This window comes from Narcine bancroftii, chromosome 2, assembly GCF_036971445.1.
Source record: "Narcine bancroftii isolate sNarBan1 chromosome 2, sNarBan1.hap1, whole genome shotgun sequence".
Lineage (NCBI taxonomy): Eukaryota > Metazoa > Chordata > Chondrichthyes > Torpediniformes > Narcinidae > Narcine > Narcine bancroftii.
In genome coordinates this window covers 313,968,408-313,983,187 of record NC_091470.1, presented here as the reverse complement: position 1 = coordinate 313,983,187, position 14,780 = coordinate 313,968,408, and the positions used below count along the sequence as shown (strand labels likewise).

Genomic DNA, 14,780 nt, shown 5'->3' with positions numbered 1-14,780 from the left:
TGTCATAGCTATGGCTGATAAGGGAAGTCAAAGCCAACATAAAAGCAAAAGAGAGGGCATATAAGGAAGCAAAAATTAGTGGGACGATAGTGGTTTGGGAAGTTTTTAAAAACTTGCAGAAGCTAACTAAAAAGAGCAAATCAAATCAAAGACGATACAAAAAGCATCTTTAAGTATATAAAGAGTAAAAGAGAGGTGAGAGTAGATATAGGACCATTACAAGATGACACGGGAGAAATAATAATGGGCAATAAAGAGTGGGCAGAAGAACTAAATGAGTTGTTTGCATCAGTCTTTGCTGTGGAAGACATTAGCAGCGTTTCAGATGTCGAAAGGTATCAAAGAAGGGAAGTGAGTATAGTTACTATTTCAATGGAGTAGGTCCTCAGAATGCTGAATGGTGTAAGTGTGGATGTCGCCTGGACTAAATAGATTGCACCCATGTGTTCTGACAGAAGTAGCAGTTGACGTTGTGGAGGCATTGTTAATGATCTTTCACAAATCAATAAATTCTGATATGGTCCTAGAGGAGTGAAAAATCACAAATGACACTCCACTATTCAAGAAGGGAGGGAGGGTGGGGCGTGGCACCTAATGAAGTGGGATTAGACTGTGAAAAAGTTTAAAGAATTAATAAAGGTTGAGGAAGTTTAAAGAAAAAGTAGAAAGAAAAGTTGTTGGAAGATCCAACAAGAAACACAAGATGTCAGGAAAGAAACAAAAAACAGCTGCAACTCCACAAGAAATTGAACAAGAGAAAGAGACAGATAAGGAAGGGAGGCCTACTTTGAAGAAGGATCCTGGAACTGTTCGGAAGGTAGGAATCTGTGGAGAAAAGCCTGGAGCTGGGGAGACCTTAGACATTGCTGTACAAGGTCTCCCCTGACAATGGTTGTCTGCTGCGGGAAAATAAATGACTCTGCACATTGGTGACTACTCGCACATACGCAGAGCGCAGAAAAAAAGAGGGAATTTTTTAAAAAGCCGAAGAAGCTTCCAGCTCAAGTGATCAGGATGAAGGCCAAGAAGAATTGGAATTACATCTAGAACAAGGACCTATGACTAAAAAGTCAGAAAAAAATGAAAGACATATATTTACAGCTGAAATGAAGAAATATATGGAAAATTTTCAATAATCTTTGGTCCAATTAACAGCAGAAGTTAAAAAGGATAATGAGAGTATAGTTGAAAATAAGGATTTTACAAAGAAGGTGGAAGGAAAGATGCAGCAAGTAGAGAAGAAATTTGAAGTTGTGGAAGAAAAAAAATAAAGGAAATGAATTTGAAATTCTAAATGTTAAAGAACAGGTGAAAAAAATTCAAGCTGAAGCAGCTGCAACAAAAGATCAACTAACCCAAAAAATTGACATTTTAGAAAACTTTAGAAGAAGTAATTTTAAAATTGTTGGATGAAGGTCAGGATATAAAGAGTTTTTGCAACGTTGGATTCCGCAATTTTTGGAAGTAGCTGAATCTCAAGGAGATACTGAGATTAAAAGAGCTCATTAAGCGTTACGGCCGAAGCTACAACCAGATCAAAGTCCATATCCAATATTAATTACATTGATTCATTATTAAATGAGAGAAAAGATCTTGGAACTGGCAGCGAAACAAGCGAAAGACAATCACCATTTACAGTGGAAATAAGATCTTCTTTTACCCTAATATAAGTTCTAATTTGTTGAAAATAGAGAAAAGAATTCAATGCTGTTAAAAATGTGTTATGGAAGAAAGGCTATGCCTTTGTCCTAAGGTATCCGGCAGTATGAAAAGTTTTTGTTCCAGACGGGAAAAATAGATTCTTTATGAAACCCATTGAGGCAAATGTGTATGCAGATTCATTGCTTGAGAGAGACAAATAGTGAGTGACATTTGAAATGAGTGATATTACTGAATGATTATAGCTGATAATTTAGAGGGGGAAAAAGGAAATATTCAAAAAAAAAATTTTTTGAGAGAGATTATTTGGGAGGAAAGTTTTAAACTGAAGGATCTATAAATAAGTAAAAATTTGTAGATAGTAAATATTATAGATCTAATGCAAAAAGGGACAGTGCAGTAATTTGTGAGAGTTAGTTGGGAGCGAAGGATTAACTTCTACAGAATCATAAGTACTGGTTCAATAACGTACGCCTTTGGGGGAGGGGGGCTATCTTTTTCTGGTTTTCTTTCTTTTCTTTTTTCTCAATACACCTAAATATATCATTAAGAAATATAATATTAATGTTGTAAAAATTAGAGGGATGGGAATAGAAAGATGGATGGTAAAGAGATCTGAAGACTGGAAAATTGAATTTTATTAGTATTTGTGTATATGAAAAAAGACATTGCCTTTTTACAAGAAACTTGTTTGACAGAAAAAGAACATAAAAAATTAAAAAGAGATTGGGTATGATCCGTAATGGCATCCTCATTTACTTCAGTAATATTGATAAATAAAAATTTACCAGTGAAAATACTGGACATAGCTGTAGAAACAGCAGGAAGATAATGTTATGATAAATTGTCAGATTTATTCGAAACATTGGACTCTAATGAGTGTATATACACCCAATGTAGATGATGGTTAATTTGTACAAGATATTTTTATGCAATTATCAAATGCCAAGGAAAAAATTATATTAGGAGGTGATTTTAATTTTACTTTGGACCCTAAACTGGATAGGTCAGGTGATAAAATAAAGTAGCTAAAATAGCAATAGATTTACTGAAAGATATGGGGTTAGTGGATATATGGAGAAGAATTCACCCAACTGAAAGAGATTATTCTTTTTGGCATAAAACATATTCACAAATAGATAGGTTTTTAATTTCTGCCACTTCAATCGCGAGTGAAAAAGGTTGAATATCAAGCATGAGTTCTATCTGTTCATTCACCTTTAATTTTGTCATTTTTATTGGAGGCAGAACAAAAAATAGGTTATAGGTGGAGATTAAACCCAACATTGCTGAAGAAAAAATAATTTTGCGATTTTATGAGACAACAGATAACATTTTTTCATGAAACTAATAATGATTCAGCAACGAATAAGTTTATAATATGGGATTCTATGAATAATAAGTTTATAATATGGGATTCTATAATAAGTTATACTTCAAAAGTAAAGAAAGAATATATGAAAGAGGTGGATTAGTTGGAAAAAGAAATAATGAAATTAGAGAAGGAAATACAAGTGCAAAAAAATGAGGAGAAAAGCATTTTGTTAGAATAAAAAAAATATGATTTAATACAATACAAACTTACAGATTGAAGAGAGATATAATGAGGTCATGATAAAAATATGGAGCTAGGTGAAAGAGCTCAAAGTACTAGCATGGCAATTAAATGCAGTGCAAGTTTCTAGAGCAATAATTGCTACTAAGTACAGGTCAAGTTATTTATAAATAAATGATAATTTTAAGGAATTTCATGCCAAACTTTATCAATCAGAATCTTTGAAAGATGATAATAAAATAGAAGAGTATTTGCGACAAGTTAAATTGTCTGTGTTAGATGAAGATGAAAAATTAGAATTATCTAATACTTTTTTCTGAAATAGAAGTTTATGAGACCTTAATGTCATTACAGAATAATAAAGCACCAAGCCAAGGTGGTTATCCATATTTTCCAGAATAGATTTTTTTTTAGTATTGGCACATTTACAAGGAAGAGAATTACAGGCAGAATATAAAAGTAGGGTTATATCTGACCATTCCTTATTATTTTTTTCTTGTGCAAGTTCAGAAGTGGTACGTTCATCTTATAGATGGAGATTTAACACAATGTTGTTGAAAAAACCAGAGTTTGTTACCTTTATTAAAGAACAGATCACTTTGTTCTTGACTGAGAATGATAATTCTGTAGATAGTCATTTTGTGTTATGGGATGCACTAAAAGCTTATTTAAGAGGGCATATTATTAGTTATAATACTCAAGTTAAGAAACAGTATATGGCAGAGAGTTTAGAACTGGAGAAGCAAATTGCTGAATTGGAGAAAGAATTTCAGAAAGATGTGACAGAAGAAAGTGGTTTTGGCTAATTTGAAACTACGTTATAACACATTGCAAACTTATCAATTTGAGCATTTAATTAATTGATCTAAGCAGTGTTATTACGAGTTGGGTGAGAGAGCACACAAGGTACTTACATGGCAGTTAAAGACGGAACAGGTTTCACGGATTATTAATGCTGTTAAAAAGAATTCAATAGTTACCTATAAACCTCAGGAAATTAATGACCAGTTTTATTCATTTTATCAAAAATTATATACTTCTGAGGGAAAACAGAATAGTGGTGTTATTGAATCTTATTTATCATTACCAGCATTAAAGGAAGTAGATGTTGTGGAATTTGAAGCTCCGTTTACAGAATTTGAGATTAAGGAAGCTATACAGGAGATGCCAAATGGAAAGTCACTGGGGAACGACAGATTTTCTGTGGAATTTTACAAAATTTTTATGAAGATTTATCCTCTGTGTTTGAGGATGTATTACAAGAAGTAACTGAAGAGCATGAGTTACCGGAATCTTGCTCCAGTGCTTTAATTACTGTAATTCCAAAAAAAGATTGAGATCCGTTGCAAGTGTCTTCAACTAGACCTATTTCTCTACTGAATGTAGATTATAAAATTATAGCAAAAGTGTTAGCAAATTGACTTGCTAAGTATTTACCTAAATTGATACATATTGACCAAACAGGTTTTATTAAGAATAGAAACGCATCAGATAATATTCTTCAATTGATTACTTTGGTCAATGCATATCGACAGCAGCCCAACCATCCAACCAACCAAGGTGGTTGCGTTTGATGCGGAAAAAGCCTTTGACAGGGTCGAATAGGAATCTTTATTTAAGGTGTTGGAGAAGTTTAAATTTGGCCCTTTTTTATTGGTTGGGTTAAAGCTTTATATACAAACCCGAGTGCCAGGATGGTGACAAATGGACAAGTTTCATTACCATTCAAATTGACACGTTCAACTCAACAAGGGTGTCCATTGTCAACAGCCTTGTTTGCATTGGATATTGAACCATTAGCTCAAACAATAAGACAGAATCAACAGAAAAGAGGGATGAGAGTTATGGATGAAGAATATAAGATTAACTTATTTGCACATGATGTTTTGATATATTTGACAGACCCAGAATGATCATTGCCACATCTGCAGGAATGTTTATTGCAATATGGAACATTATCTGGATATAAGGTTAATTGGGATAAGAGTGAAATTTTGCCAGTTAGAGAAGGAGATTATTCAGAATATAAAGATATAAAATTGAAATGGTTTGATAAAATTAAATATTTAGGAATAATTGTACACGCTGATCATCAATCTTTATATAAGTTAAATTATGCTCCTTTACTAAAAAAGATTAAAGCAGATTTAATTAAATGGAAAGATCTCCCATTAACTTTAATCGGTCGAGTTAATTGAATTAAGATGAATATTTTTCCTCTAATTCAATACTTATTTCAATCAATACCATGTCCTTTTTTTAAAGGGATTTTTTTTCAGGATTTAAATAAAGCCGTGAGGGAATTTTTATGGAAAAGTAAATTATCATGGGTAGCATTATATAAACTTACTTGGAAGTATGTGTTAGGTGAGCTTTAATTACCCCATTTTCAAAATTATCATGAAGCAGCCCAGTTGAAATTTATTAGTAGATTGATGGAAATCTACTAAGTTGGGCGAAAGTTGAGATGGCTTGCATTTCTGAAATTGAGGTGCATCAATTTATATATCGATGGAATACAAATTTGTTGCAGGAATATAATATGCTGATATTAAAGCATTTATTAAAGATGTGGACTAAAAGAAATAAGATTTTAGGATCAAAAGGTAAATTATCAATTTTAACCCCATTATATAATAATCAGCTTATTCCTTTTTCAATATTTAATAATCATTTAAAGAGTTGGATATTTCAAAGGTATAAAGACATTGCAGGATTGTTTTGTAGAAGGACAGTTTCTTTCCTTTAATCAATTGAGGGAACGTTTTGATATTGCTGAAAATTCTTTGATTGTTTATTATCAACTTCGAGCTTTGGTGAAAGATGACTTTACCTGTATTGACAAAATTTGAATCTTTGATTTCTTCTATACTAAAAAAGGGATATATTTCTATTATGTATCATGTTACAAGACAATATGGATAAACCAGAATGGGAGAAGTGCGAAAATGATTTACCTTTTGTTTTTCCTGAAGATTATTGGGCAGATATGTGCTACAACAGTGTAACTAAATTGACGAATTTACAGTATGGAATGGTTAATTATAATTTTTTACATCAGTTATATTTAACTCGAGAGAAATTGAAAAAATATGTTTTTAGTAACTTGGATTCTTGTATTAGATGTGGTGTATGTACTGGTACTTTTTTACATGCTCTTTGGTCTTGTGTTTATGTACAACCATTTTGGGAAGAAATTAAGTTAATTTTGGAAAAATTATATAATATTAAGTTACCATTAGATCCATCTATTTTTTAAATGGGTTACATGGTTCCTTTAAAGGGATTAGGGCTGGATAAATTTCAAATTGCATTTGTATGTTTAGTACTGTCTGTAGCTCAAAAATGTGTAGCAAGTATATGGAAAGATAACACAGTGATTAATATAACGCGATGGCATAAAGAATTGAAAGTTTGTATTTTGATAATTATTATTTTTTCATCAATAAGTTGTTACCGTATTTGGAATATATGCATTTAGATGTACTTTGATGTATTATATATTTCTCCTTTTTTTTTTAGATCTCCTTAAGAGAGCTGGCTGATGGGGTGGGAGGGGTATAATTTTTTTCTTTGTATTTATGTTTTTAACTTTATATATATATATATATATATAATATATATTGTTTTTCTATTAATGATTTTCTTAAATAAATAGTTTAAAAAAAAGATGGCTATCCATCAGAATTTTATAAAGAAGTTAAGCAATTATTAGTACCTGTATTAATGGGGGTATTAGACCAAATGAAAGAGGTACATGACCTACCAAGATCTTTCAAAGCAGCGTTAATATCAGTACATCCAAAGGGAAAGATTGTTTACAACTTCTTCATATAGACCTATATCACTACTGAATACAGATTATAAAATTGTATCAAAATTATTAGCTAATCAGTTAACTAAATCTTTACCAAAATTAATAAATATGGATCATACTGGTTTTATTAAAAATAGAAGAGCGGCAGATAATATAGTTAATTCTTAAGTTTGATAAATGAAAGATACCAGCAGTAGCAGTTGCATTAGATGCAGAGAAAACATTTGACAGATTGGAATGGAATTTTTTGTTTAAAGTACTCAATATATTTGGGATTCTAAATACTTTTGTAAATTGGATAAAACCATTACATGATCAGCCAAAAGCAAAAGTGATTACGAATAGACAAATATCAAAACATTTTTTTGATAGAAAGATCATCTAGACAAGGTTGTCTATTGTCACCTTTTTTATTTGCATTAGCTATAGAGCCATTGCCAGAAATAATTAGAAGTGATAAAGAAATTAAGGGAATTGACATAGGTAATAAAGAGCATAAAATTAGTTTGTTTGCAGACGATGTTCTAGTATATTTAACAAGACCAGAAATATTGTTGAATAAGTTGAATATGAGATTAATAGAATATAGATTAGTATCAGGTTATAAAGTTAATGTTGATAAAAGTGAGGTGATGCCTATGGTCGATAATAGATTATTCACAAAGTAAGAGATTGTCAAATTTCAGTGCAAAAAGAAGCAATTAAATATTTAGGAATAAAAATTGACAGAAATATAAATAATTTATATAAGTTCAATTATTCACCACTATTAAAAAAGATAGAAGAAGATCTGAAAAGATGGAAAGACCTATCAATAACATTAATAGGACGGGTGAATTGTATTAAGATTAATATTTTTCCAAGAATACAATATTTATTTCAATCATTACCTATTCATGTGCCAGAAATGTACCTTCGGAGTTTGAATAAAACTATATGAGAATTTATTTGGAAAGATAAAATGTAAAGAATTGGTCTTGAAAAATTAATATGCAAATTTGATAATGAAGCACAAGATTACCAAGTTTTAAAAATTATATAAAGCAGCTCAATTAAGATTTTTGTCCTCCTGTTATCAAATAGGTGAGAAAACAGTTTGGGATCAGATTGAAATGAATAAGATTGGAGAAACTATCCCAGAACAAATTTTGTATAAATGGAATAGTTAATTGTTTAAAGGAAAAATGGAAGTACCAATTTTAAAACATATATTGAAAATACGAAATGGAATTTATATAGAGAGAGGGATTAAAAATTATCAATCACCTAAAATGTTGTTAAAACAAAATAAACTTATTCCTTTCACTTTGAATAATTCTTTATTTGATAAAAGTATACAGAGGATAAAAGATTGTTTTTGGGATCTTTCTTTTTAACTTTTGAGCAATTAAAACGTAAATATAATGTACAAAATACAATTTAGCATATTATCAATTAAAATCAAATTTAAAATTGGAATTAAGAACAGATTTGAGACTCCCAGAACAAAGTCAATTTGACTGTATAATAACAAATATACTTATCACTAAGAAATTTATTACTAATATGTATATAAAATAACAAGAAACTAAAAGAAAAAAGATTTAAATAAATCAAAATTACGATGGGAGAAAGATTTAAATATACAAATCCAAGAGGAAATATGGTCAAAATTGTGTCAAGAGAGTGCTACAAATACAGTTAATGCTAGATATTAAATGGTTCAATATAATTTTCTTCATCAATTATATTATACTCCTCAAACTGAATGGACAATTCTAATGATCCGAATAGATGTTTCCGATATAATAAGGAAATAGGGACCTTTTTACATTTGGTATGGTCCTGTATGAAAGTGGAACAATTTTGGAAAGGTTTGAGTATATAGTTAGGACAAATTATAAAGATAAAGATACAAAAAGACCCAAGAATATTTTTACTTGGGAATATATATGAAGAAGGTATAAAATTGAAATTGGATAAATATCAATAAAAATTTTAAACATACCCATAGCAACAACAAAGAAATATATAGCAGAAACGTGGAAAACTGAGAATTTAGTTAAAATAGACAGATGGGCATATCGAAATGCAAAATTGTATACCATTATAAAAAAAATACTTATAGTTTAATGAATTGAACTAGAAATTTTTATAAAATTTGGGAACCATATATGGATTTTATGAATAAATGTCCATCTACATCCTCCATTTTGCCCACCCCTCTCAGTTAGTAATTATGAAAAATAGTCAATGAATATTATATATGTTAATAATATTGTATATGTAGAAGTAGTGTTCTTTCCTTTTTCTTCTTTCTTTTGGGGGGAGGGGGTTGGGGAGAAAATTAAAAATTTATTGTATCATTTTGTATGATTTATTAAGTTACTATATTATTGAAATTATACTTTGTATTGATACAAATGATAAATAACATTTTCAAAAAGGGAGGGAGGCAGCAGAAAGGAAATTATAGATGGGTTAGCCTGACATCAGAGGTTGGGAAGATGTTGGAGTCGATTGTCAAGGATGAGGTTATGGAGTACTTAAAAATACACGACAAGATAGGCTAAAGCCAGCATGGTTTCCTTTAGAGAAAATCTTGCTTAATATACCAAAGGAATTCTTTGAAGCAGTGACGAGCAGGATATATAAAGGAGGTGCAGTGGATATTGTGATTTTGGCTTTACAGAAGGCCTTTGGTAAAGTGCCCCACTTGACACTACTAAACAAGATAAGAAACTACTGGTGTGAGTGGAGCATTGGCTGATTGGCAGAAAGCAGAGAGTCAGAATACAGGAATCCTATTCTGGTTAACTGCCTGTTGCTGGTGGTGTTCCACAGGGGTCAGTATTGGGGCCATTTTTTTTTATTTTGTGTTAAGAGTCCAGAGGACCCCAAAACCCAGCAGCAATAAAAATTCACCAAGACAAATGGTTACTTAAACAAAGGATACTTTTAATTATCATGAAAACAGGATCAAGCTTTATCTTATCATGATTAACTTAACCCCCTTATAACCCTAAGTGCACATGTATGTAATGTGTATATGTTCAGGAAAGTGCTTTAATAGTCCAGTTATTCACTTGTCACTTCTTCAAGTTCAATGGTATCAGGCAATTCTTATATTGGGCACAGAATTTAACATTTATGAATTTTCACCAGGCTCTGGTGCTGAAAGGTAAATGGTTACCATTCACGAAGGTTTTTGTTGGTTTCAGAGAGATATTTGTTGCTCGTTGGATGCACACAAACTGATTGCCGAAGAAACTTGCCCCATCATGGGTTTTCCAAATGAAAACTTCCTACAGATCACCACAGAGTTCCTCTTGTTTCTCTTATTTCAGGAGAAACACTCTAGCCAGCCATTTCCTCTGTAAGGACTACAAGGGTTTTCAACAGGCTGAACTCAGAACTCACAACCCGTCTTCAACATGGGATTTTCAACAAGCCTGCCAACTTACCATATTGCAGCCTCAAAAGCTACTGTAGAACTGACTTCTTTTTCTTTCTCTCTCTCTCTCCTCCCAAGGCTCGAAACCCAATCCTTCAAAGATCTTTATCAGCACTTGAGCCCAGACTCTTCCATTTGCACCTGCTTTTGAAATTCTTTCCAAAGCAGTTCCATTGTCTTTGCAAATTTCACTAGTGCCTGAATGTCTGGCTTCAGCAAAGCTCTTGCATTTTAAATGAGATGTGTTTTGTTACTCTGTTTGTGAAGTGACCTACACTGAACCCCCACAATCTCTCTCTCTCTTTTAAAAACCTATTTATCTATAATATAAAATATATCACCCATAACAGTTGTATATTATTGATTTGTATTATGGAATGAATGGCTTTGTGGCCAAGTTTGCAGTTGATATGAAGGTAGGTGGAGGAGCAGGAAGTGTTAAAGAAATAAGGAGGCTGCACAAGGACTTAGACAGATTAGGAGGATGGGCAGAGAAGCGGCAAATGAAATACAATGTCTGAAAGTATACAGTCATGTACTTGGGTAGAAAAAAATAAACGGGCACTCTTTATTTATTAAATAGGGGAAAAAAATTAAAAATACCCAGATGCAAAGTGACCTGGTCGTCCTTGTGCAGGATAGTCTGAAGATAAACTTCCAGGTTGAGTCAGTGGTGAAGAAGGCAAATGCAATGTTGGTATTTATTTCAATAGAATACAAGAGCAGAAATGTGATGTTGAGGCTTTATAAGGCACTGATGAGACCTCACTTGGAGTATTGTGAGCTGTTTTGAGTTCCTCATTTAAGAAAAATTGCGCCCTGACGTTGGATAGGTTTTAGAACAGGTTCACAAGGATTATTCTGGAAATGAAAAGGTTATCATATGAGGAGCATTTGACAGCTCTTGGCCTGTATAATGAAATTTAGGAGAATGAAGGGGATCTTGTTGAAACATTCTGAATGGTAAAAGGCAATGGTCAGAGTAGATATAAAAAATCTCATGGTGGCAGAGATTAGGACAAGAGGGCACTTCAGGATTGAAGGGTGTGCGATTAGAACAGGAACTTCTTCAACCAGAGGGTGGTAAATCTGTGGAATGTGTTGCCACAGGCAACTGTGGAGGCCACATCATTGGGTGTATTTAAGGAAGAGATTGACAGGTTCTTGATTAGCAAGGGTTTTGGGCAGAAGGCCGGACAGGGGGTTGTGGGAAAATGGATCAGGTCATGATTAAAAGGGTGGGGCAGACTCATTGGGCTGAATAGCCTATTTCTGTTCCTATGTCCAAGATAGGCCAAAATCTAATTGAATGTAAGAGCAGGTTCAAGATTTAGTGGGGGTTATTTATAGAGAAGAAGAGACTTAATTTTTCAAGGTTATAATCTGTGGATTTAAGTTTGAAATTCCATGATTTTACACCTCAAACTTAGCAGTTTGTCCATTTTTCTTTAATAGAACATGCTGAAAAGGTCTCATTTTCTTTCTCTCTGCATTACAATTGTGACACCAGCATGACTCCCCCATTGTAAGATTTTTGCAGACATTAGAATTTTGAAAATACTCCGGTGAACTGTTTACATAGTAGAGCCCTGCATTAGACATGTAGCTGAGGAGTGTTACAAGTTAAATTATTGCCAGTACGTGTATTCTTCATGTAAGGGAATGGGTGGGTGAGTGGGGCCAGATCAGTCGTTATCACATTGAATGACGGAGCAGGTTCGACTGGCTGGATGGCCAATTCCTGGACCTGTTTCGTATGTTATACATATATAAAATCAAGAAAAAAAATTGCATCACCATTTTTATAACCATGTAATCCAAACTATTAAATTTTGTGAGTAGATTAACCAGAAAACAATTTTCAATAGGAAAACTCAGTGCTTGTCATAATACAAAACTGATCTTTTCAATATGCATTTATTGTAAATAATTGTAACAGCACTAACACACCAGACTAATAAAACAAAAGCCAAAGACTTGAACCAAATATAAATTTAGCACGTGACACGAATCTACAATAACCACAGAGTTAGACGTCTTACCAACACCTTGCTTTGATGTCATTGCTGCAGCGTCATTTGATGGAATGTATTCAGAAACATTGCCATTGAATGGAATAGCAACATTATCATTCCTATTTTGCTGAAGTTTATCCAGGAATTTGTCTAAGTGATCACCTGAGGGGAAAAAAGAGCTCATTTAATTCAGGATATTCACAAGATCAAAAATTAGGAATCATGGGTACACAGTGATGAGAAAAACTGATAGCATAAAGAATAAAACGATTAAAGCTTGAAAGTGTACTCAGGACCTCCTTAACCACATTTCAAATATAGATGGATTCCCTAGTTTAGTCTTTTTTTTGAGAGGTATGGACTAAAGTGGGACTAAAGCAGGAGTGCACATTGTTCAGCATGGACATGTTAGGCCTGTTTCCATGCTGTAAGACCCTTTAATTTCTCTAGGGTAGCATTGTGGCAGAGCAGTTGGTGCTCCATTAGAACAGTTTCTGATGTGTTCTCTGTGTGGAGTATGCACATTCTCCCTGAGATAGTGTGGTTCCAGATTCCTGCATCCCAATGACAGTTGATTGGTAGATTAATTATGCTCTATAATTAACCTGAATAGAGGTGGATAGCAGGAGCATGCTGGGAAAGGTGACAGGTGAAGGGTTGGGAGGAGGTTAATGGACAAGTGATAGAAAATAGTTAAGATAAATAATTTAGGAAATAGGACAATTGGAAGTGATTTGCGAGCTGGCATATATTTGATAGGCCAAGCAGTCTCCTGTTATGCTGCAAGATGTATAAGAATTTTTTATCTTATTTTTGTCACTGTACTGAAGATGACCAATGGGAAATCATAAAATTGGCAGCACTTGGATGAGAGCTAGACCTTATTTTTCCAGCTATAAACTACAGAGGCATTATTAGATATTAGTATTATGCCAGAGTAGATTTTTTTAAAGACATATAGCACAGAAACAGGCCATGCCTTCCAATTAACCAACAACCCCCCCCTACATTTTGAAGGGTGAGAAGAAACTGGAGCACCCCGAGCAAACCCACACAGACATGGGAAGAATGTACAAACTCCTAACAGATAATGCCAGATTCAGACATGGGTCGCTGGCACTGTAACAGTGTTGCGTTAACTGCTACACTAACCATGCAACCCAAAATTGTTCCATTTTCTTCTAGAATGTGGTCAGAAGATGGTAAAATGAATTTTCCTGAAGAAAATTTTAATATATTTTAGGGATCATTTTCAATGGAATTAAGACATTACAATGGAAGATTAATGCTGATCTTTACAGAAATATTCATAATCTAACTTCTGTTGCTTTTTGATCTTCCCAGTGAAGTACAAGTGATAGATTACTGCAATTTCTGGGAACATTCAACCATATATTGTCAGAATAAAAGAACAAGATAAAATTTTTAACATAAACAAACATGGTCCCAAGGTGCATGTAGCTCTCAAATAAGGCAGTGCTATTATTTCTAATGATAGCTGATTAAAGAAACTTATTGGTAAACACCTGCAAGAAGTTTGCCTTCACTTCCATTGCCTCAAATATTTGAACTTAAATTTGGAGACAGATTTCTGGGTTGTCATTTTAAAAAATATTGTGTGAGAGAGCACCTAATCTTTCCTCTCTTTTCTAAATCCTGAAGGAACGTTTCCACCCAAAATCTCGACTGTACATTTCCCCCTGTGGATGTCACCGGCTGGGTTCTTCCAGCATGACTGGACATTTTCACCTATACTTGCTCCATTTCAGCCATATCTAAATTTTGAAATTCTTATCTTCACACATCTGCATACTTCCAAGTTTCCTTCCTCTGCCCTTTCACAATCCCATTTTCAGTGTCTTATGCAGCCCTGAATTTCACCACTCCATCATTCGCTTCAGTGCCTTTAACTCTTCCTTCCATCACTCTTGTATGCCTTTCTTTGTTGATGATTCCCCTTGATGCCTCTCTTTGACCAGCCTTTTTGTGATTGCTCCTTATATTCCTCAGATCTACTGCAGAGCCATGAATACTCTAAGAGACAAACACAACCCAAGAAAAGTGTACTTCACCATAACAGAATCTATTGCCTGTGTCCTTCAGTGTGTGAAGAGCTAAAGCTCAAAATGGCTTCAAGGAGAGCTCTGTCATCAACCAACCATGGGGAACCAATGCAACATTGTCCAGGACATTATCTTGCCATGTATTTGTCAGGTGGCTGGCACAGTTTTCAGAAGAGGGTTCAACTAAATCCATTTAGCATGACAGCAAAGTATCAATTTCCAAAACTTTCAAGTTTTG

General features: G+C 33.3%; 1 protein-coding gene across 11 annotated transcripts in view; it reads right to left on the bottom strand.

Moving 5' to 3' along the window:
* greb1l (GREB1 like retinoic acid receptor coactivator) overlaps positions 1 to 14,780 on the bottom strand; it is a 295,802-nt gene that overhangs the window by 88,836 nt on the left and 192,186 nt on the right. For all 11 annotated transcript variants that reach the window (XM_069921708.1, XM_069921709.1, XM_069921699.1 and 8 more), the window contains one exon: positions 12,507 to 12,641. In XM_069921708.1, the coding sequence (XP_069777809.1) occupies positions 12,507 to 12,641 (135 nt within the window). The remainder of the gene's footprint in view (positions 1 to 12,506; positions 12,642 to 14,780) is intronic.